This window comes from Drosophila sulfurigaster, chromosome 3 (genome assembly GCF_023558435.1).
Source record: "Drosophila sulfurigaster albostrigata strain 15112-1811.04 chromosome 3, ASM2355843v2, whole genome shotgun sequence".
Taxonomy (NCBI): Eukaryota; Metazoa; Arthropoda; class Insecta; order Diptera; family Drosophilidae; genus Drosophila; species Drosophila sulfurigaster.
In genome coordinates this window covers 39,453,530-39,477,063 of record NC_084883.1, presented here as the reverse complement: position 1 = coordinate 39,477,063, position 23,534 = coordinate 39,453,530, and the positions used below count along the sequence as shown (strand labels likewise).

At 41.3% G+C, this 23,534-nt stretch overlaps 7 protein-coding genes across 11 annotated transcripts; 3 read left to right on the top strand and 4 right to left on the bottom strand.

Annotated features, from left to right (window-relative positions):
* Positions 1–11: 11 nt before the first annotated feature.
* On the bottom strand, positions 12–10,676 carry LOC133840878 (neurexin-4). Of its 3 annotated transcripts, none has more exons than XM_062273030.1 (12): positions 10,198–10,676; positions 8,073–8,189; positions 4,739–4,935; positions 4,456–4,597; positions 3,220–4,398; positions 3,028–3,153; positions 2,764–2,967; positions 1,776–2,705; positions 1,537–1,716; positions 1,135–1,479; positions 938–1,075; positions 12–876 (listed from the first exon to the last, which is right to left on the bottom strand). In XM_062273030.1, the coding sequence occupies exons 1-12, from the start codon at positions 10,292–10,294 to the stop codon at positions 686–688; spliced, it is 3,846 nt and encodes a 1,281-aa protein (XP_062129014.1). In that variant the 5' UTR covers positions 10,295–10,676; the 3' UTR covers positions 12–685. The 3 variants fall into 3 exon arrangements, with proteins under 3 accessions (XP_062129014.1, XP_062129013.1, XP_062129015.1); XM_062273029.1 differs by lacking the exon at positions 4,739–4,935 and adding an exon at positions 5,221–5,417 and having other exon boundaries at positions 10,198–10,675; XM_062273031.1 differs by lacking the exons at positions 8,073–8,189; positions 10,198–10,676 and adding an exon at positions 5,221–5,359.
* LOC133840885 (L-aminoadipate-semialdehyde dehydrogenase-phosphopantetheinyl transferase) lies at positions 6,478–7,870 on the bottom strand. The gene has a single exon (XM_062273042.1). The coding sequence runs from the start codon at positions 7,721–7,723 to the stop codon at positions 6,842–6,844; it is 882 nt and encodes a 293-aa protein (XP_062129026.1). The 5' UTR covers positions 7,724–7,870; the 3' UTR covers positions 6,478–6,841.
* Positions 10,677–11,118: 442 nt separating the features above from the next.
* On the top strand, positions 11,119–13,329 carry LOC133840879 (eukaryotic translation initiation factor 3 subunit L). The gene is made up of 4 exons (XM_062273033.1): positions 11,119–11,333; positions 11,479–11,957; positions 12,022–12,994; positions 13,057–13,329. Exons 1-4 carry the CDS (start codon positions 11,304–11,306, stop codon positions 13,189–13,191), a joined length of 1,617 nt encoding a protein of 538 aa, XP_062129017.1. The 5' UTR covers positions 11,119–11,303; the 3' UTR covers positions 13,192–13,329.
* A 102-nt stretch (positions 13,330–13,431) lies between these two features.
* On the bottom strand, positions 13,432–17,906 carry LOC133840881 (rho GTPase-activating protein 68F). Of its 3 annotated transcripts, none has more exons than XM_062273035.1 (6): positions 17,779–17,906; positions 16,682–16,776; positions 15,458–15,586; positions 15,331–15,366; positions 15,071–15,269; positions 13,432–15,014 (listed from the first exon to the last, which is right to left on the bottom strand). In XM_062273035.1, exons 2-6 carry the CDS (start codon positions 16,716–16,718, stop codon positions 13,994–13,996), a joined length of 1,422 nt encoding a protein of 473 aa, XP_062129019.1. In that variant the 5' UTR covers positions 16,719–16,776; positions 17,779–17,906; the 3' UTR covers positions 13,432–13,993. The 3 variants fall into 3 exon arrangements, with proteins under 3 accessions (XP_062129019.1, XP_062129020.1, XP_062129021.1); XM_062273036.1 differs by having other exon boundaries at positions 15,331–15,363; XM_062273037.1 differs by lacking the exon at positions 17,779–17,906 and adding an exon at positions 15,680–15,726.
* A 410-nt stretch (positions 17,907–18,316) lies between these two features.
* LOC133840887 (NADH dehydrogenase [ubiquinone] 1 beta subcomplex subunit 5, mitochondrial) lies at positions 18,317–19,353 on the top strand. Its single transcript, XM_062273045.1, has 4 exons — positions 18,317–18,485; positions 18,584–18,813; positions 18,875–18,981; positions 19,044–19,353. The coding sequence occupies exons 1-4, from the start codon at positions 18,401–18,403 to the stop codon at positions 19,180–19,182; spliced, it is 561 nt and encodes a 186-aa protein (XP_062129029.1). The 5' UTR covers positions 18,317–18,400; the 3' UTR covers positions 19,183–19,353.
* On the bottom strand, positions 18,666–19,953 carry LOC133840889 (autophagy protein 12-like). Its single transcript, XM_062273047.1, has 3 exons — positions 19,742–19,953; positions 19,543–19,679; positions 18,666–19,484 (listed from the first exon to the last, which is right to left on the bottom strand). Exons 1-3 carry the CDS (start codon positions 19,824–19,826, stop codon positions 19,362–19,364), a joined length of 345 nt encoding a protein of 114 aa, XP_062129031.1. The 5' UTR covers positions 19,827–19,953; the 3' UTR covers positions 18,666–19,361.
* A 272-nt stretch (positions 19,954–20,225) lies between these two features.
* LOC133845776 (protein KRI1 homolog) lies at positions 20,226–23,422 on the top strand. The gene is made up of 4 exons (XM_062280337.1): positions 20,226–20,419; positions 20,477–21,963; positions 22,023–22,186; positions 22,248–23,422. The coding sequence occupies exons 1-4, from the start codon at positions 20,302–20,304 to the stop codon at positions 23,104–23,106; spliced, it is 2,628 nt and encodes an 875-aa protein (XP_062136321.1). The 5' UTR covers positions 20,226–20,301; the 3' UTR covers positions 23,107–23,422.
* Positions 23,423–23,534: the final 112 nt, after the last annotated feature.

Genomic DNA, 23,534 nt, shown 5'->3' with positions numbered 1-23,534 from the left:
AAAACTTAGCATTTTATTGTACTACACAAAATGATTCACTTGATTTGTTTCAATCATGTTTGTGTTTTTATATTCTTTTTTTTTTGTAAATTAGAAGACATTTGAAATGATTTACATTATACAATATATAGAGGAGAGGAGAGAAGTGTGTGAACATCGTATTAATTATAATGGAATGTTGTCGCTTATGTGGTACACATTCACAAATACACATAAACGTATTTGGCTGGATTTGACCGAGCACTTAAAAGTACAATCGTAACTTAATTTGGTAAACAAAATTGTGTATAAAAGTTAACTAAACAAAAATGGACGGTTTTGGATGACTATTGAGAGTTTCAAAAGATTCGAGTTACACAAATTAAAATAAAATGCCATAAAACAACAAAAATCAAAGGTTACAGATACGTCACGGTAAGTGTTCATATGTAATAATTTTAGCAACCAATTGTCAACCAAATTTAAAGCAAAAAACTTGCCCAAAATCATTGGCAGTGTGTGTGTACGTGTGTGCGTGGAGAAAGCCTTTTGATCATCTATAATATTTATATCCTAATTCGTTTGATTGAAAGTGTATAGAAAATTTTGTTTGTTTTTTTTTTGGGTTTTTGTGAGTTATGCTGCTGTTGTTTGTTTAAGGCAATTGATTTTCAACAAAATGGCGGATCTTCGTTTTGGTTGATATTTAGATGAAAATCTCCGTACGCTTCCTGACCTGGTGACCCGTGGTTGAGTGGAGCACAGCATCATCGGGGTCATCAGCACCATCGGCGCCATTATCCTCATGCGTCAGATAATCTCCTTTGTGACGGTGCAAGTAGCGACCGATGAGGAAGAACATCAGACACAGCAGCAGGAAAAGTATTGCGAGTAAGACTATAAGTAAGAAAATGTGTATTAGAAAGGAATTCATATAAAGAACAACATAAATACTTACATGCCAGCAGCACCGAGTTCACTTCGTTGTATGCCTTGCGCAACTTCTCCTCATCCACCAAAGGTGGTGGGCGAGTTTCTATTTCAATGGGCGGATGCGTTACCGGCTCCACGCCGCAGAAGTCTTCAGTCAAATTTGCTAGAAGACAAACACGAAATTGAAGTAAAGTATTTATAATTCAATTGGGAATCACTTACTGCCCAGTGACTTGACATTGTTGGGAGGATTCTGCTGGAACATCAGTTTGAGCGGATAGATATCATCGAATTGCACGCGTGACACACAACCCACAAAACCATCCGTCATTGACAAGTTCTTGCCAATGTACATGTATTGAATGTTATTGAACTGCGCATCCGCTGAAGCCTTAATGTCAAAGTGATACTCAACGGGCTCGTAGTTGTCCACTTGCAGCACCACCGTTGACCCGCTGTTCTTGCGCATGAAACGCACGTCGTGGTATTGACCTAAGCCGAAATGCTTTTTGGGGAATATAATTTCCTGCCGCTCGAAACCAAAGTCAAAGACACAGCGCAAATGACCTGAAATAAACAATATTTTAATGCAAAGGTAAATAAATAATAGCTTAATCAAGTTACCTGAATTGGAAATCTGTATGGTCAAATATTCGCCAGTCAGATTCGAGGTGAAGCCCAGCAGGAAACCCTTGGGTATGGTGGTGGTGAATCCCACGCGAATGTTCTCGGCTATTGTGGAGCGGAAGGAGCCCTCAAACTCATAGCGAATAATCGAAGCGGAACGCAAGTTGACGCCAATTTCTGCAAAGAAGACAAACAGTTTATTAACTTCCCAAAGTGTTGGCAATGTCGTTACTTACCATCTGCACAAATGGGTCCCTTAAAGGCGCTCCAACGGCAGTCACAGCTATAGCCATCGTAACGTTCAATACAGGTGCCGTTGTTGAGGCAAGGACTCGACTCGCAACGACCCACGCAACCCGTGCTAATGCCGTACAAGCCACGCTTAGAATAGTCCTTCAGATCCACCATTTTTCCATTAAGCAACAGAGCACGAATGCAACCCACATATCCATCACGATACTCTGTGGTAGCGCCAATAACCAGATCTGAGGTCAAATGCAGAGCACGTACTGGGCCTGGGGGTTCACGCACTTCCGCCTTGATCGAGCCATCGACAACCAGACGCGCCTCCTTACGATTGCGCTCCACGCTCACCGTATGCCAGTTGTTATCATTCAGATGATAGCTGGTGCCCACATTAACACCAAGTGGACCGCTGCCAGCTTGGTATTGGAATTGTAGTTTGTTGCCGCCATTCAAGCTCAGCTTGATGTAATCGGTGGGTCCGGTGGCGTGGAAGATGACAGCGTTCTCTTGTGTGGTGCGGAATTCCAAGTAAATATCACCCGAATGTCCCATGTCAAACGGCGGCAGATTAATCGAAGCATCGGCAATGCGGAACGTAACAACGTTGCTAAACAAATCGTCGCCTTCACAGCGCATGGGTCCCAAAGTGTACCGACCATACTTCTCATCAAGCGGCGTGCCAGTGTCACCAAATTTAACTGCACGCACCGGCAAATGTTCCTTTTCACGAATGTCACCGCCATCCTCAGTCCACTCTAAGCTATTGGAATCACAGTTGCACCACTTGGTGGGATCATTACATTTGCCCAGAATACCGCATTCGCATTTACGGGAACCGGGCAAGGCGCCTGCCCAGTAATCCATGGGTTGATTGTTACGCGAGATCCACCAGGCGAATGGACGGAAGTTGCCAGCCTCAGCTATAGAGATGAAAGTGTTAACAAGGTGATAAATGCATTCACTGAACTAACTGCTTACAAGGTGAGTTGAAAAGACGCGAGGAATGACAAGAATAGCTCAGACGCTGCCAGCAGCTGTGTGAGCGATTTAGCAACGCTTCGATCTGCAGCTGATTGGCATCGTACATAATTGACTGCGCAAAGGAGCCCGGCTCCTGGAAGCCGTCCACAGTGGTTGTGTGCTCTTGACTGTGACTCAGCGTGGTGATGACGCGTCCATCAGCTGCAAAAGAAAGTGATAATTAATTTTCTGCTGGCTCAAACTATAGAGGGCGACACTTACAATAGAACTCGCAGGTAACAGGGAAAGGTTCCAGCGGACCGCTGCCATCCACATCGATGTTGAGGTTGACGCGCTGCTGCACATGCTGCACATTCTTCAAAGCCTGACAGGACAATGGATTGTTGGCTGTAAAGCGAAAGAAAAGCAATGAGTTGGCATATAAATTAAAAGGTATTTTTTGTGACAACTTACAGGTGTGACAGACAGCGCCAGCATAGCCAGTATGCGCACAGTCGCAGAAGAACTCCATGCTGTTCTGATGACAGACACCCTTGTGCTGGCACGGATTGGGATTACAGCGATCAATCATCTGGCAGGCATCGACCACAACTTCATCGCCACAACAGACCTCTTCGCCCTGCACCCAATCCTGGGGCAACTTGTAGTTGCCATCCACCGAAATCAGACGCATGCAGCCCACAAAACCATTTCGATCTAAGCCGCCAGCAATGTAATACAAACTTCCCGTAGCAATCTGTATATTCTTGGTCGTTGTCATAGGCCGTTGATCGATGTTGATAATCAAACGATTGCGTTCGATCGAAAGCACAAATGAATGCCATTTGCCATCATTGAACTGATCTTCATAGTTGTCGAGTATAATTCGTGGCCTGTCCTTCATACTCAAATCGATTTTAACCTTGCCAAACTCCAAAAAGACTTTAACATAGCCGCCCGAATAGAATTCATGCTGCACCATGACGCCCGTCTCCTCGTAGGTGCGGAAATAGAACGACACATTCAAACGCTGCGAGTTCTCATAGCCCTTTAGCTTGACAAACGAGCCACGCGTCGTGAAGGTAACTGGATAATTTGAGGGCGACGGGCAGGCAAACAGACTGTTCACTTTGGTGTACAAATGGGCTTCGTTCAGCTCGTAGCTGTCCTTCATGACGCGAATAAAGTTGGTCGAGTTGAAGTAAATATTCTCCAAGCAGCCCGAAAAGTTCTGCTGCACTATGAGACCCTCCTGCACATTGGGCACACCGCCCAAATACAGCTGCTGATTGAGATTCAAGCGTGTATAATCACCACTAATGCGACTACGAACAATGACACGATCCACGGAAAAGATAATGTCCTGTTTGTTACGCGAAACGACAACATCGTGCCACACATTGTCATCCAGCAGACTGCCCACTGAAAGCGATGCCATCGAGTTGGTTCCCAGTTTCACATTCATCACCATCTTATTGTCCTTCAGCTGCAGCGCATAGTAATCGCCTTGACTACCGCGTGAATACATCATAATGCCATTCGCAAAGGCTGTTTTGAAACGGAAGCGTATGGACTCGCGCAACGATGCAATGGCATGTTCCTTCAGCTCATAACGCACCAGGCCAGTGCCATTGAAGTAAAGGTTCTCCGCAACTGCCAGAAGAATATTAATATTAGTAATTTATCTTGTAAAATGTACCCTGAACTTACTGTATTCACAGCCGTAGAGCTCGACACGCATTGAGATGCGATCGTGCCAGCGTGTAGGATTTATGCGCACCCATTGTGCAATGATGGGCACTTCAAAGATATTGTAGTGTATGTTATTGCCATCAGAGTTGCCCTTGAACATCTGCACAATACGTAAAATTACATTAGTATACAGATAAAAAAATTACAGATTTGTAATGCTGTCACCATGCAGTGAGTTTTAGTTATGCATTTTGAATTAGTTACTGCTTTTAATCTATATTGTTAGGATTAGTCACAATACCTGCGGCTCACTCGTGGGATTAACATACGAGCGCCAATATTCGCCATCATCCGAGTACTGAACGATATACTCCGTGACAAACTCATCGGTGTGCATGCGTCCCATGGTGGCGATCTTGCGCACCATGATCGCCTCGCCCAGATCGAGTGTTAGAAAGTGATTATAGGTATTCTCGACGGGCGTCCAAGCAGAGTTACCTGCACCGGGTGCAATTTAGTTGTATAGAGGTTAGAATTCAAGAAAGATTGTGTGTGATAATCAAGCATTAACTATTAGTTACCAAATAAATGAATACATAAAACATGCCGTAAACCAAGAAAAAAGTAAAATAAAGCTCAAGCCAAAATACAAATAAAATAAAATGTTAATAAAAATCATAATCTTTTGCTCAGTTTTGTAACCAGATGAACCACCACCACATTTAGATGACATTTGTACACTGGGAGGATTAGAGATTGGGCGGGTGGTTGAGTCTCTCTTACCTTTACGTTGCCGCCGGGCTCTTTATAGTCGGCAAATTCGAGGTCTGTGATGCCGTAGCTAATGGTATATTCGGTCACATACTCATTGCTGTGCGGTCGTCCTTGCAGCGCAATGTGCGTGACATTCCTCACCAGACCCAAATCAATAATCAGACGCTGATCAAAGTCCGAGTGCTTGGCTGACCAAGAGGTGCCAGCTAATAACCATTTAGTAAGTCAAGTCATCGGGGGTGGGTTGTTGGGTTGTCGGTTGGTTGGGGCAGTAAAAATTAATGATAATTTAAAAATCAAAATAAAAACAAAATAAAAATTGCCAACTCGATTAGCTACAGACAAAATGTTGGGCAACCAACAATAAATATAGCAATATAAATTGCCGCCTGCCCGCCAATTAAGAGAACATAATTTAAGACCATTTTCGTTTGACAGCTGCAAGTGGTACAGAGCGAATATAACAAGCAAAGGTCCTTCAATCGATTGTCAAGCAAGGGGTGAGATCAACCCCTCGCACAAAATTCGCAAAATGCAGCAGACTGCAGTGGGAAAAATGGTTTAGGGGTGAGCCAAAGAAAAATACCAAAAGTGCTGGTGTTAACACTAAATGGACATGGCACACGGACTGAGCATAAACAATTGCCACAGTCGGATTTTCTCCTCTGTTCCATTGTTTCCATTAATGGGCCCGGTGTGTCCAAAGACTGTGTGAATTATATTGTGTGTGTTTGTGTATGTGTGTATATTCTGGATCGTCGAGGATTATAGTTTGAATTGAGTTGAATTGCGCTCAAACTTGGGTTCAATGCCATCATCAAACTTGCCATCGACAAAACATTGGTAAACAATTCCGAAAAACGAGGCGAAACACAACCAAAATACACTGAGTATAACTGCCTAACAAATCGCTACCCTTGACGGTTCTCTATGCTCCCTCCTGCTATTTAACAAACACAGTTGTCTGGCCCATGTCTGGGGTCCATTACAAGAGCGGGCCATGAGCGCCTACATTTCTGGGTTTATTGCCTTTTAATCATATTTCCGGCTTACGTCTCTTCTAGCTTCCTTTTTCCTTGCTTTGTTATTTTTAGCAAGCAAATCAAAATTTATGCCGACAGCTGCATGGAGCTTCATCGTAAAGCAGCAGTGAGCTATCACAAATTCATGTTTACCAGGGCTGAAAGTCGTTACTAAAAGGTAAACTCAATGAACCAGTTCAGAATTTAAAGGGATTTATACATAATTAAATAGCATTAATGTTACTTGAAAAATAACATCCCTAGTTGAACACCTTTTAAAAATCGATAATAGGCAATAAATAATAAAATTAGAAATATTTATTCTACAATGGTAAATATTTTAAAATGCAATCAATTTTACAGGTTTATATTTAACTTCGGAAATAAACCTTGCATTCTAAAAAAAAACCCTTCAAGTAAAGAAACTTCGTTAAGCTTACGGGCTCAAAGCCTTGAACCGAACCCAACCCAACCAAAAACTTCCTCGTTTTGCAGCCCTGATAGTTACACTAGCTGTTGCTACTCGTCATTTTTGCTTATCGTTTATGTAAAGAGATTTATTACAGTATCAAAGATTATGCTAATTTCTATATGCTATTGTTTCTGTGCTAGGAATGTCGTTTCTGCGGCTTCAGCAGCGCCTGTTTGCAGTATTCCACCACCTCAGGCTGCTCAGCAATTGCACTTGGCTCTATCAGATCCTGGAAAGGCACAAACTCAAAGCGCGCATTCTCGTGCGGCAAACAATTGCGAAACGCAATTGCCGCACAGTATTTGTGTGCGATTAAATGCTCCTCAAAGTGCCATTGCGTCATGGGTGTGCCGTTGCAACGCAACGTGGTGGCGCACAGTGGGGAGACGGCCTCCTCCAGTGGATGCGTGGTGTCCACGGCAAAGCTTATCTTTTCGAGATCGACAGTAATGCCCACGCCCAGTTCCTTGACGTAGGCCTCCTTGAGGCACCAGTGACGCATGAATGCCTTGAGCTGTGCCCCCTCCGTGTGCTGTGGTCGCCCAATGTAGCTCCACTCCTGGGGCGAGAATTTGCTCTGCATGAGGCGAAAGAATTCTGCCAATGGCTTACCGCCACTATACTCGATCTTCATAACATCTGTGCCAATGCCAAACTCAGCGTCATCCCGACTGCCTCGAATACCCGCTAATAGCACCAGGCTGCCCTGATGCGAGACATTAAAGCTGAGCGTTGAGCTGTTATCCTTGGCGGACTTGGATGGCACCCAATATGGCTTGCCACGCACATCACGCTCAAAGTGCACTTGATGATACGGCTCGTTGGTGCACGTGCTCACAAATTTGCGCATTAGCAGACGGCCAATCAGCGAGGACAGAAAGTCATCGATGAAATGAAATTTCATCAGGCGTGTCCGCTCCTCGATTTGTATGGCAGCCACCGCATGCGTCAGCTGTGGCAGAGTTGGCGTCCATGTGTTCAAATCGAATGCCCAACGTGTGCAGATGTGTTTGTTCATTTGGATTGTTGTTGTGTGTGCTTGTCGTTTGCAAACTATTTTACGTATTTCTTTAACATTCCGTTTTTTTCGCTTAATCAACTAATTTGCTAATACGCTGCTGCTTCTTCTCGCTTGGTGTCATTCAGCATAAAGCAGCGACAAAAGTTTTGTGACGAGTTAGCAGGGCTTGTTAGCGAGTAGAGCTGTCAACGAGCTTTGCAGAATAATTTTAAACAATATGGCGGCTAAGGGGAGCTTATTACGCAAATTACTAAACTAATCAAAACAACTCAAATAAGTAAGAGTAACAAGTAAAAAAGAAAAATAACTCAACAAACACTCAAAAATAATAAAAAATTGCACTCACCATTTAAACGCGCTTTGTCCGGACCACGTTCGGTTAAAGACGAAGTGGCCGTTAAAACGGCACGCTCCATCAGCGGCTGGTTGCATTCGTAATCGGAAAAGTAATCGCTGAAAGAATCTGCAAAAACAATAAAGCAAGAAAGATATAATCAGTAAAAAAGTAAACCGCAAGTCTGACCTAAATGTTCAAAAATAAGCACAAGTTTACATATATAAACTGTCACAGGCGTAAATAAATTAAGTTGAAAAATTCCAAAACAAAAACAAAAGTTTTACGCTTTGGACAGCAGCCAATACAGTTCGAGTCGCCTCGTATATAAAGATTTTCAATTATAAATTTTGAGTGGCATTCATTATATTCAGGGTGCGCAAAGTCCTTGGTTTTTTTATGAGCAATAAATAAGGGCTTCGAAAGGATAAACATACGGCATTTGTCTGTCGCTATTGCAGTGCAATCTGTTATCGGACTGATTGTTTGTGTGTAAACACTGTTGGTCGCCATGACATTATTATTATTATTATGCGACTGCATGCAGTAGAAAAGTGCCCACTTAGACAGACGCAGAAAGAAGCGGCAAGGCGTGATAACAGGTCCCCGGAAATCCTCGCCTCCACAACAATTGTCTGTCGTCCCACGACAACATCCCCCCAAAAAGGGGTTGGCGTCGCTGTCGCCTTTGTGGGTGCAGTTTATATGTAAACAGTAACAACAAAAACAACCCTTAGCAAGCAGGAGACAGACTAGCAAAGTTCATGTGCACTTGGAAGTTCAACCAGTGACTTAAAGGGGCGCAAAAATGTAGCAGATTAGTAAAAGTCAATCTAGATATACCGCTGCACCTATACATATATACCATATAGTATATATATGTACGCCCAACCCAATTTAGATGTCCTGTGACAGGTACCTGAAATGGAATGAGTTCTAACATAAACAACTGAAACACGCACGACATTTGATTTTGAAAAATAATCAATAGTCAAGCAAGCATGTAGTTTGAACTAGTTTCTTGATAACTCAACTAAAATCCAAGAAATACAATTTACTTTTTCTGCTATATAAATCGACAAATTACACGCAATTTCAGCAGCTTTTATTACTATACTTGGCAATCACAATGTAGTTTTTTTGAACAAGACAAGTATGTACTACACACGAAAATACATTGGAAATGTATAATAAAACAAAAAGAAAATGAGAAAACAAATCTGGCTAATGTTCTCAATGAAATAAATATGACGTGACCGATTTTGAAAAGTAATTTCCGCCTCTCCCCTGAAATTGTGAAGTGCGGATGATTTGCGCCTTGGCCAAGAAATAATTATAAGCATTGGAAATAAATTAGCAAAAGAGTCTTGCGGTCCAGCTGTCCGCTATCTGTCTGTCTGTCCAGCTCTTTCATGGCAATGAAAAGCGATGAACAATTTTTCGGTGGAAATTGTTTATTTTTAGTCATAAAAATGTTTGCATATGAACTTTCAATGTTTACTGTTGCACACAGCGTAAAATTATTCGTTTGGAACCCCAAACGTAACATTTCAAAATATTTGCTCATTTTGTTTGGTTGACATATGGAGCAGGAAGACACGTGTAAAATGATTTTTATGGCATTGCATATCATTCAAATTATTCAATATGCAATATGTTCTTTTTCCCCGCATGCGCATTGCAGCTGCCGGAATCAAAATATATGCCGGCAACAGCAAACAAAATAAGCAGCCAATTTGAATTTTCTACTAACTCCCAATAAGTTCCCAAAAACGAACGAGTAGTAAAAAAGGCGTTGTTTGTTGAGTTTTGTTTTGCCAACGCTGTTCGTAAGCAGTGTTTGGATCTCGTGAGCGCCAGAGAGACCGAGAGAGAAGAATTAGGGAGTAGCGAGCGCGATCGTCATATTTACAGAGCAAGAGAGCCGCAAACACGCACACACTGACAGTGTGGGAGAGTTGAGTTATAAACGAAGAACAAACACAAAAAAGACGAGGAAAATGACGAGTCTTCTCGAGCAACGTTTGGGGAACACGCCCTAAACTTGGCTTAATCTAATTCTACATTTTTACACAAAAAAACTGATGATTTTGGGACAAAATCTTTATAAATCTTATATTTAGTGGAATTTTATTACCTGCTCGTGCAACTCCCACGTTGTTGCTGCCCAGCAGTAGCAAACAGCAGCAAATGGAAGAAATTGTTAAAGTCGTCGCTTTTATGGCTTGTCTCATTTTGCTCTTATTTCGTACACACAAATCAGCCGTAACAATGATTTAAAGAGACATTTATAATTTATTTCACAGATCTAACTAGCCACAATAGGTTAAAACACTTATTCCAACTGCTGCAGACAAAAAGTCCACAACAGCGGGCAACTTTTTGTTTTGCCAACCCCGCGGCACTCTGGCGTCGTCAACGTGAACACCAAACGAATTTTATTATTTAAAACGGACTATTATCAATGAAAACGCCTATATCGAAAGAATTACACTCGAACACACGCACTAGTAACTGCAGCGCCTGCTGCACGTTCGATTATTACAAAAAAATACAATAATTAACTCTTCTGCGGGTTTCGATGACACACACACGTCTGTCTCGTTCGTTTAATTTTATGTTATGGATGTTTTTAGCTTCGAAAAACTTTACAGTTCCAGACACTGTTATTAACAGCGAGTGATGAATGTGCTCTGCAATGGCTGTTACTTTTAAAAGTGCATTCAAGTTTTGTAATATATTTTAATCTATAGCAAAATATACAACAAAAAATAAAAATGTTATCTAGTAATTAGGCCATTTAAATGCGGCATAAGATATTCACAAACTTAGTAAAGCTTGGTTTTGAACTAGCCGCTGTTAATTCTCTCCAAAGGGCATTAACAGTGCCATATTGAGCCGATATGGATTACTCACATCTAATATTAAAAAGCATAAGATGTCTTGTATCTTCAATGACATAAATTTCAAAATACAAAATAATATAAATCGGTATTTATCTAGTTTTATTTAAAATTTCATTCAATATAAATATTATTGCAAATTAAAGTAGGGAATAGCATCTATCCACAATACGTTTGCACTTTTGCGTTAACGTAGCGCATATTCGCTTCACTTATACTCAGTTGCGCTTACGTTACGCTCCCTTTCTGCTACGCCAGAAAAATTTGTTGGCGTGTTTTGTCAGACGTTGCAAAGTATTTCGCATTTTGTGGACCAGCAAGAGTTATTTAAATTGCCAAAATGTACGGTGGTGAAGACTTTGATAATTCGGTGAGTGTACACAAATTGCATTCAACACCGCTTGCGAAAATTGTGCGAAATCACATCCGGGCAACATAGTAAAAACATAACCCAACTTTTGTTTGTGTTTCGCTGCCGTCAACAACAAAATAAAATGATTTTACCAATTTTGCAGGACTTTTACGATGATTACGCGCACACCGGTGATCCGCAATTGGATCTGGAGTACGAGCGTAGCTACTACGCAAACCGCATGCCCGAGAATGTCAAGTACTTTCTCATGAACTTCTGTCAGGCGATTAAGGAGGGGAATCTCTATGACATACAGAACATGTATGAGAATACATTCCCGCAAATCAGTGATCATCATTTCGATAAGACGGCATGGCCCGAGGAGCAGGAGGTGGGCGCCATTGTGGACAACGATAAGGTGTTTCTGATTTTGTACAAGGAGTTGTACTATCGTCACATCCATGCGCGCATTCCTGGTGGCCCTAAGTTGGAACAACGTATCAATTCGTTCTTCAACTACTGTGATTTCTTCAATCTAATCATTTCGGCCCAGAATCCTGTGATGCTTGAGTTGCCCGACATCTGGCTGTGGGAGTTGGTCGATGAGTTTGTCTATCAGTTCCAGAACTTTGCGCAATACCGGTGAGTATATCAAGATTATGTGGTCATCAAGTCGAACTTAACGTTTTTCTATTCACCGCGCCAGTGCTCGTCTGACGGACAAATCGCAGGATGAGATTCAGCAGCTGTGCGTGAATCACAGCAACGTATGGAGTATTCTCTGCATTCTCAATGTGCTGCACTCGCTCGTGGACATCTCCAACATCAAGAAGCAGTTGGAGGCCATCTCGCAAGGCGTGGATCCCCAGACAGTTGCCGGTGATTTTGGCAAACTGGGCTTCTACAAGATGCTTGGCTATTTCTCGCTTGTCGGTCTACTGCGCGTCCATTCGCTGCTGGGCGATTACTATCAGGCCATTAAGGTGCTGGAACCCATTGAGATCCACAAGAAATCTGCCTACTCGCATATACCCGCCTGCCAGATCTCCACATCGTACTATGTGGGTTTCGCTTATATGATGATGCGTCGCTATGCCGACGCCATTCGCACTTTCTCCGACATCCTGCTGTACATTCAGCGCACCAAGCAGCTGTACAGCACCCGCTCGTACCAGAACGATCAGATCAACAAGCAGGCGGAGCAGATGTATCATTTGCTGGCCATTTGCTTGGTGCTACATCCGCAGTGCATTGACGAGTCCATTCAGCAGGTGTTGCGCGAGAAGAACTATCACGATGCCATGTTCAAGATGCAGTGCGGTGATCTGGATGTCTTCAAATCGTTCTTTGTGTTCGCCTGCCCACGATTTGTGAGCCCTTGCCCCCCGGCGGCCGATGCGCCCATGGAGGACTATGTCAAGGATCCCATGGAGCATCAGTTGCTGGTCTTTATGGATGAAGTGCGCCAGCAAAAGGATCTGCCCACCACCCGCTCGTATCTGAAGTTGTACACCACATTGCCGCTAACCAAACTCGCTTCCTTCATCGATCCCAATGCCAGCGAGGATGACGTGTCCAAGCTGCTTATTCGTTTGCTCTGCTTCAAGCACAAGATGCGCAATCTGGTCTGGAGCAAGGGACCCAGTGGCCTCGAGGGCACCTTCAAGTCTGGTTCTGAGGTGAGTTGCAAATTTAAATAACCTGAAGAATTAAAGACTAATTTGTTTACTTGACATTGCAGCTCGATTTCTACATTGATGATGACATGATCCATATTGCTGACACAAAGGTTTCGCATCGTTATGGCGACTTCTTTGTGCGTAAGATAATGAAATTCAATGACCTAAACCGCAAGCTGAAAAACATCAACATTTAAACCTAGAAAGCAACAGTACACAACTATATTGTAATCGTTCTCTAACTAATTAATATTTTCCAATTTGGACTCCATTTGTTTTGATACCAATAAAAAAACACAAAATGCGTCGCAAGCGCAGCGAGAGGTCGAAACAAATATGTGAATAATTCTTATTACTCATAAATACTTTTTAAGGTTTCATCAATGGCAGAATTTAAAACAAGTTGTCCGATTATTAAGATTTTAACATGTACTTTATTTTTGTTTTTTTTGTTTAACAATACCGTTTTGTTATATAAAATTTGTATTACTATAAGGAAATTCAATAATCTACACTTATCATGTTTTGTGAATTTTCTACAAAACCCAATTAGATGCCGCTTACATTTAGTGTTTTTTTTTTTGTGTTTTTAGTTTTGGAATGTGCGTTTCGTATAAATAACATTTTATCGCATCATATTCGTTTCTTAGTTTTCCTTTTTTTTATATATATAAAACAAAGTACAAATTTCTTTGGTAAATTAACAATTGTTTGCATGAAATGAGTTATAGGGTTGAGATACAGAGTACAGAATACAGTTAAAAGAAAATGGTGACAAAGATCAGAGATAGTGGAGAAGAAAGAACCTTACATACAGTATTACAAGGCGTTAAATAAAAGAGAGTAAATTGTTGTTGTAACTTAAGATTAATACACTTTATACACGAAAGAACGCTTGCGCTTTTTTCACTGTGCTCCACTTAGCGGGCTTAAAGGCTAAACACTTAATGGAAACAATTTACAAATTACGGACTTGATTGTGGTGGTATTAAGGATTGGTTAATCGACGGTCACCGTGCGCTGATTGACATCGATCAGATAGATGGCTTTGTGATTCTGCAGCACAAAGTCAACAAATGCATTAATCGGTGCAATCTCATCCAGGGATGTGTTATTGCGACCGGACCACAAGAAGTTCGGACCAAACACAATTGCCAAATTCGATGAGGTCATTTTGTTGAGGTCCGCACAGTCGACGACTCGCACCAGAAAGTCCACAATATACTTGAACAGTTCATAGTTCTCCTCGGGCAGTTTTTCGCGTATCAGCTGGGTGACATTGCGCGAACGCTCCTCTTTGGGCCAGTCCAGAAACTTAGTGACATCATCGTACAGGTCAAATGTTAACAACGGTTCGGCCAGATCACGTAGGAAACTTTTGAGCAGACCCGCAATAACATGCACATTCACATCGCTGAGATCCACGTCCTCGCCACGATTGACACGCTCCTTAAGCGCCATAATCTCAGAGTGATTGCCAGAGCGTCGAAAGATGCCTTCCGTATCGATGACACCAGTGATCGAGAGCGAGTCCACGCACTTGCGCACAATTGGCGGTATCGAGTTGAGGCATGGACTGTGCATAACGATAAATTTCAAGGGCACACCAAACTGCATCGTTGTCCGCCCATTGGGGGTTGCTGATGCTGATGCGGCTGCTGGATTCGCACGATTGCGACTTGGATTCAGTTTATCGTCGAAATCGCAAATGGTGTCGGGCAGCTTGAGCTTGTTCAGGCCCAGCGCCTGACGCAGCTCATCGAGGCTGGAGATGTACACTAGCTTTTTGCGAAACTTGTCGCTGATAAAGGGGCTAAAGAAGTTCCAGATGACGCGTATAAACCACGTCGGATGCACCACATACAGCGTCTTAAGATTCTTGCGAAAATTACGATCCAGCTCTTTATAGGAATTCCACAAGAATTGCGCCGATGGCTTGTTATCCTCTTTAAGTCCCTGATGGAAATAGACGAGTATATAATCGTTCTCCACAAAGGGTTCAATCTCTTTGATAACTTCTCTGTAAAGAAAATCATTTAATTGTTGATCTTAAAGTAGACAATTGCTTGAAGTTACCGCACAAAGCCTTCCAGCTGGGATTTTTCTGGAAAACGCGATGCGTAAATGCCGAAAATGTGACGTCCTTGCTTGTCAGTGCCCAGGAAATCACATTTATTTTGCTTGAGAACCGATGGAGTGTTCTCCGACTGTTCGCGCAATTCCTCGAAATCGTCCTCTAATGGATTGTTGGGTTCTTCGTTCTCAAGATCGGAATCTGAATAACAATTACAACATAATTAGCCACATATACAGAAACGTCTCCACACTTTACTTACCATCGGCTAGCACAAAATCACCAACCATAACATCTTCTATGAACAAGAAAAATCAAGTGTTTAGTCATTCAACGTTTTCATTATATGCAAATAATAATAATGGTAATGTAGTAATTGTAATTCTTACTCTCAAGTGGTGCTGAGGTCAACAGCTCTGTATCATCAAACTCCAGCTTTGGTTCGCAGTCATGCAAATCGGATAGACTTGGCAGAGGATCCGATTCCGAGTTCTCCACAATTGAGCTAATGGCGGGCCCTTTATTGTGCATGTGTAAGAGAATACAATTTATTAATTTCTTAAGATTTTTTTTGGAAACAATTGGTCAGAATTTCAAAGAGTCAATCTTACAAGTAATGCTTTTCACTTAAGTAGTAGTAGAGTAGTATTTTGACGGCCTTAGGCAACAAGTTAGTTCGGATTTGTTTTTTGTGTGTATTTTGTTTGTTTGAGTAAGTGAATAAAACATGAATCAGAATCAGAAAGAATTTGATGAGTTATCGGGCTTAAAACGTAATCGTCGTTTCTTATCGAATTTCGAATTAATTTTATATATTTACATAGAGATTTATAAATAGAAATAGAGAGCAAGATGAAACGAGCGCAAACGAACGAACGAGCGAGCGAAACAGAGAGAGAGATAAAGAGTGAATTTATACCATATATGTACATTGTAAATAGTTATTTTATAAACCACACAACAATCACAAAAAAGTTTAACAACAAACAGCAGCTACTGCAAAAATGTACAAAAAAAAAAAAATTGAAATAGGTTAACGATTTTTACAATTTTATTTTATTCATTTTAGTTTTAAAGACCGGTTTCTCATGATTAAGTTAAAGCGAGAGTTAAATTTATATCACAGTTACAAGCAATACGATTTTCTCAATTTCAAATCAGTAATCTGATACCCGATAACATTATTATCATCTCATTGAGCTGACAAATTGTTAGATGTACGGTTTTTTTTAAAGGTTAACTTAGAGTTAAGTTAAAACCGTTGAGAAAATAAAATTCTTTATTCCCACGAGGAGAAACCGGACCTTAATAAAGTAGTTTTTATTTACAAAGGGAAGGGGAATCACCAAAATAGGCATACTTTTTTTATTTTGTTGTTACGTTTTGAATTGAGGTTAGTAGAGCGCAACTTGGGGGCAGTTAATTGTTAGTCTACAGCAAGGCAAGAAAATTGGTTACAGTTACGTTTAAACGATTTAATTCTTAAGCGAGGCGCAAAAGCATTCAACAAAACATATATTTTTTAAGATATAGCTACACTAACGAAAATAACGGTCATTTAAGACAGTGGATCTCTTTGTTTGTGTGTTTTCATCGTGTTTTTTAGCTCTTACCTGGCAAACGCGCTGGAAAACGTGAATTGGCATCCATCGCCCTAGGAAACGAATGAGTCGCTGCTGTTGCCTGATAAAAAAAACGACGACGACAGCTGTAAAACAAAAATAAAATTACATTAGCCAAATACAAAGAAAACTACAGAACTTTCGATGACGTCACATTTCACTTTGACTTTGACAACAACAAGAGGAAGAACGTTCCCCAAAGCAAGCTTATTTTCTTGTTCTTCCTTATCGCGGCTGCTGTCGCTATTGATGATGTTGATGAACGCTGATTCACATACTCCAACGTTTATCGCTAATGCGCCACAACAACAACAAAGGCAGAACAGGAATTGCGCGCAGTAGCGATTTATTTACATTGAATAAGCAATAGGTTATTTCTTGCTGCCATCGACAGCGACGTCGACATCGGACACGGCAATTGGTAAAGTTCAAGTCAAGCCGAGGCCGAAGCTAAACACTTGCACGCAACGCGCGCGCAGAGGTGGAGAAGAAGTAGGAGGGGGCAGGAGGAGAATGGCGGCGACGCCTACGCCCACCACCAAAACAAACTACAGTATTTGCATATATACACATACATACAACACACACGTAGCTGTTTACAGTGAATGTCAAATTGCTGTTTAAAAGTTGAGCTTGCTTAGTTATCTTTGATTTTTACCACACACTCATTCTATTTATGACTTGTTTTATTATTTATCGAAAGCCTGAGTCCCCCCACACATTGTTGTCACTTTTAATATGGTTACATTATGTGCATACTACATACATATACATAAAATATTTTTAATACATGAAGAAGGATGAATTGTTTTTTCTTTTCCACTCACTAATATACTAAGTAATAATATAAGACAGTGTCAGCGGTGCAAATAGAATTTTCATCATGGAACTGCGCATTTACTCGAGAATTGCCAAACAGACATATTGTATTATTTACTTTATTTTTGTCAATGAGCTTTTTATCAGCAGCAACAGCGCAACGGTGTTTTTGCCGTTTGGGTACCACAAAACTTCTGCAGTCTTGTTTAAAATATTATAATGTTCAATTACACAATTTATTGCTGTCACTTTTCACATATGTTATTTACCTATGTGCCCTTCAGCTCTTTCACTATTCTACAAAACAAATTACGTTAAAATCTTTTTTGTACGCTAGACGAAAAAAACTTTGTGATTAATTTTGCATCAGTGTGACCGCAAGCTGGAACTTCAAATATAATTTTTTACTGCGAACATATGACAAATTGAAGTATTTTTATTATCGTTGTTAAAACTGCGAGCTTTTCAGCAGCACCACTTTTTTGTTTATTTTGCGCATATTATTTTACTATGCTAAATAAGATTTCAAGAACATTAAAATATAAAAAACTGTTTTATTGAGTAACGGAAAAATAAAAACCACTGCAGTATTTTGCTCCTCAATTACGCCAGTGCTGCCCAACTCCTATGGGTGCCAATGAATGGACTATAATAAAATAATACCAATATTAATACATTTTTAATATTTTTAACATCCATATTGCATTTTTAAATGTTATAATTTTCTTTTTCCTCGTCTGTCATTATTACTAAAAACGATCACATATTCGATATGTGTCATCGAATGTTACTATGAAACAAAACAAAAAACATTCGCCAGCCCTGGACTGACCGACTGTTCACGTTATTTAGGCAAAAATCAGAAATTGCTTAAATTTTGTATAAATAAAAATGGTTGGTTGGAGCCGTTTGCTATTGCCAGCGGCGCAGGTCGTCAAAAATCGTGCAGTGATGCTAACACCCGAGTGCCGAAGCGGTAAGCATAAGTAATGGGTTTACCAAAACAAACAGTAAACAGACTTGTTCCACATTACGCAACCGTAAATTCAATACATATCCTTCAATTACTTGCAGCGCTGCAGCAGCAAGTGCGTCGCATGGGCGGTGATCATGGACATCATCACATGACCATCAAGCCATCGCGCTTCCAATGGGACAAATTCAAGGATCTGTTGCACTTTTACGTAATGATTGGCGTCATTCCGATCACAGCTCTCGTCTTCTACGCCAACGTCTTTGTTGGACCCGCGCAGCTCGCTGAGACGCCCGCCGACTACGAGCCCAAGCACTGGGAATACGAGAGGGTACGACCATGGGTGATCAATCAGTTAGACACCGATAATAATGTGTCCTTTTCTTTTGTAGAACCCAATCACTCGTTTTATTGCACGCTACATTTTGAGCTCCCAGCAACAGGAATACGAGAAGGCGTGTCACAATCTCTTCGAGGAGAACGAGAAGGCACAAATTCGGTAAATAAATAAGTAGAATTCTTTCTTGATAGACTATTAATATCAATCTACTTTCTCTTAAGTCTCCTCGAGGAAGAGGTGCGTCGTAAGATGTCCGAACGCAACGATTATCAGGCCTATTATTATCGCCCAACAGTTGCTAAATATCACAGGGTTTCCAAGGAGGCGGCTGAAGAACTGGAAGCTCTGCGCGGCGACTAATTCAAATTATATTTGTTATTATTTTGCAAATATGGTCGTTTAATGAGACTTGCAACGGGGCGTAAAATAAAAGTTGTGAAAATTTATAAGGTTTTCACTGCATACAATTAAATAACATAAACATTAACGCATAGTAGAAATAATAAATACTTAAAAATGATGTTATCCAAATATCGATTTTAGCCCCACGCCTGATTCTTGCAATAGTAAAGAACCAATTTGCCATTGGTGCCGTGACAATCATATAGATTCTTTATGATCTGATCTGGAGCAGGCGCAAATGTTTGATTCACATACAGAAACTGCTTAAGGAGATATAAGTTAATACATAGTATAGAGCATAGAATATTTACTGCTTACGATTTGCTCATTTTGATCAAGCTTTAGATATTTGTGTATAAACTTTTGTATCCAGCTAACAGTCTTGTTGGGATCCACCGTCCACGTGCGCTTCTTGATGATGGGCACATTTCCCGTGGCATTTAGCAGAACACATACTTAAGGCAAGAACATAAACAATCAATTAGCTAAATAATCTAATCATATGCGATTTTCTTACTTTTGGCTGCGTCTTTGTCATTGGGCGTTGTGGAGGTAATCGATGTTGTGTTGGCAGCAGACTGTGTTTCCTCAGTGTCCGTCATAGTAGTTGTTCTTGGAATGTTTAGTAAATCACGCTAAATGTGCTTTATTTTGTAAATAAATTATCTCCGCATTTGGTGCAAAACCTTTGTTGTATTTCTCTGCGAGGGATGCACGCTTGTTCCGAAATAAATACAATTATGTTGTTGGTATATTGAACAAGTTCGGTTCGTAGCAGCACAAATAAATACACTAACTAAACTTACCAATGGTAAGTTACCATTCGTTCTAGGAAATATATTTTGGAATACATACGCAAGTTTTTAGCTTAAATAAAGTTATCAAGTATAATAAATAAATATGCCGTAGTTCTGAAACTAATAGCAGTATTATGAGTCAGTTCAGCAGTAATTTAAACACTTGTAGCTAAAAATACCAAAACATGAAGGTTTGTATTTTTAGAAATTGAGTTTGCGGTTACACTACATCAACCACACGTGCAGTTTTATTGTTTAAAACGGTGCAAGTGATTTAATAATGAATAACAATCTTTTTGATGGATCTGACGAGGATGCAGATGATCTGCAGATATCGACAAATCAGGACTATGCCAAGACATACAACAGCTTGCGCAAGAAAGAGTTGCTGCAGAAATGTAAACCAAACAATTAATGTTTCTATGCAATGAACTCAAATTAAATTGTTTTTGCAGATAAAGATCGAGGCCTAGATGTCTCCGAATCGGAGTTGGATAGTGACAGTGAGTCTTCTGAAGAGGAAGAAGTCGATGTTAAGTTTGATCAAGAGTTCTTTAAGACGCTAGCATCGTTGAAGAGCAAAGATCCCAAAATCTATGATAAAGAAACACGTTTCTTTAATGACGACGAAAGTGAAGCCGATGATGATGAAGAGGAAGGAGCAGCAAAAAAAAAGTCAAGCAAGGCCAAGCCGGTAACACTAAAGGACTATGAACGCAAGGTAATTCTCGAGCACAACGGCAAATTTGAGAGTTCCGATGATGAGCCAGAAGAACGCGCCCAGTCTCCGACCGCTGTGGAGGAAGAGCGTCGCCTAAAGGCCGAGTTTAGGAACGTAATGAACCAAGAAGACGATGGCGAAGACGAGGAATTCGGTGGCATCTTCAAGAAGCGCACAAAAACTAAAGCACAAACCGATGCCGAAGAAGCAGACTTTGCAAAATGGCTGGCGGGAAAGCAGGCGGATGCCGAAATCGAGGCGAGTGCCAAGCAACAGTTGGCGCCGCTCAAGCAGTACTGGAATAGCAGCAAGTTAACGCAAGGCGAGAGCTTTCTGCGTGATTACATCTTGAACAAAGGATACGCAAACACAGATGCCTCAGAGATTCCTACGTACGATGAGATTGTGGGTGATACGGCGCCTCTGTCCGATGACGAGCAGGAGCTAGAGAAGCAAGCAGAGTTTGAACAGAAGTACAACTTCCGTTTCGAGGAGCCAGATGCGGAGTTTCTGAAGCGTTATCCCCGTACCATTGAGCAATCGATTCGTCGCACCGACGACAAGCGTAAGGAGAAGCGCAAAGAGCTCAAGGAGCGCAAGCAGCAGGAGAAGGAGCAGAAGATGAAGGAGCTGGATCTCATCAAGGACATGCGACGTAAGGAGATTGAGGAGAAAATACGTAAATTGAAAGCAGTGACGGGCAACGATGAACTCGGTTTTAAGGACGATGAACTCGAGGAGGATTTCGATCCTGAGGCGCACGATCGACGCATGCAGGAGCTGTTTAACGATGACTACTACAATGTAGACGAGGGCGAAGAGAAGCCCGAGTGTCCGTCGGACATTGAAGAACTCGCACTTGAGGACTGGGATAACTATGATCCTGGGCAGCATCATGAGTACGATGATGATGACGCACATTGCGAGGACGATAACTTTAACATGGACTGTGATTACGATCCGGCCGCAGCGAAGCAGCAGATGCAGCAGGAGCTTATCGAGAGCTCGCGTGGTCGCAAAGGTCGCAAAGGCAGACGCAATAAATTCATGGAAATGATTCAGGCTGAGAAGCCAGTGTTTAATCCCGAAGATGAGCAGACCTACGGCGACTACATTGATGAATACTATCAGCTGGACTACGAGGACATTGTGGGCGATCAACCATGTCGCTTCAAATACGTGGAGACGACACCCAACGATTTTGGTCTAACCATCGAGGAGGTAACTAAAAACTTGTTTAAACTTTTGTTAAGCATTTACTAAGGCCTATTCTATTTTAGATACTGCTAGCTAAGAATAAGGAACTGAATCAATGGGCTAGTTTAAAAAAGGCAGTGCAGAATCGTCCGGATTATGTGGAGAAAAAAGAGCAACGTCTGTACAAAATGAAGGCCAAGAACGAGGATCTCAAGCGCAAGATCTTCAAGAGCTTGTACGGCGATGGGTGAGTGGAGTTGGCAACGATTTCAATTGCTTTTTGCTTTAATTTTGTTTTGCTATTTTAGCTCTGATGATGAGGAAAAGACAGAGGAACAAGCTACAACGCAGCTGGTTACAAATGAGCCGCCAGCTGCTCCAGTGGTGGAACAAACTCCCGCAGAGCCGCTGTCTAAATCCAAAAGGAAGCGTCTCAAGCGCAAGGCAGCTGCAGCAGCTGGAGCAAGTGCAACAGTCACAAGTACAGCAACTACGGCAAGCGCAACAGACACAACAAGCGAAGCACCCACTTCAATCGAAGCAGCCACTTCCAACAAACCTGATGCATCAACTGAAGCAGCTGCGACAACGAATGGAAATAAGGAACAGAAGAAACCAGCACAAAAGTCGCCTAAGCCAGCAATGAAACAGAATGAACTAAAGAAAAATACGCCAGCCAAGCCGGCAAAACAACCGAGTTCGCCATCGAAAGCTGCACCGCCGCCAGCGAAGAAGCAAAAGCTGGAAGTAACAGAGCAAAGTGGACAAAAGGATTCGGGCAAAACGAACGCCAATAATCCGTTTGCCAAACAGAAATATCCACAAAGCATCGAACCCTTAAAGGCAAAAGGTGGCCAAAGAAATGGAAGGAAACCAAATGCAACAGCTGGCCAACCATTTAACAAACAAAATAGGCAAAAGCCAGCTGGAGTGGGAGCTAAAGGAGGCGCAAGTACTGGAGCAAATCCCTTCAAGAAATCTGACTTTAAGGCAAATGGACCACGTGAAGGCGGCGACTTTAAAACGCGACCCAAACGCGATTTCAAAGGCAAAGCCAAGTCGAATAATGCCAATCCTAATGGCATTACGGACGATCGCCTCAAGGCTTACGGCATTAATCCACGGAAATTCCACAATCGCCAAAAGTATGGCAAGAAGGAGCAGTAAGATTGGCAGAGAATTGTAATATTATTATTAACATATTTAATGCGAATCGGTCTTATGTACATAAAATATTAAAAACAAATTTTCACACAGTTATGAGTTTTGAAAAACAGTTAGAAAATTGCAGTCGAGTGTGCTCGACTATGCCCGCTAACTTTTTTAGAGAAGTTAAAAACATTTAATGAGTTGTTGCCTCGATTGTAAATCCTAAAGATATTTTAGGTATGTCTTTCCTTGTGTTTTTAAATTCCATGAAGCATTACTTAGCTTTTAATCGATTTAAAGAAGAAATCCATGCTTTCTAGTTTGCAGATCAAATTCTTAAAAAAAAAAATATCACTTTAGTAGCTTCCAAAGGCTGGTTAACAACTTAAATGCCTTTAGCTCTTATAGTCTCAGAGATCTAGGCGTTTATACAGGACGACAGGCAA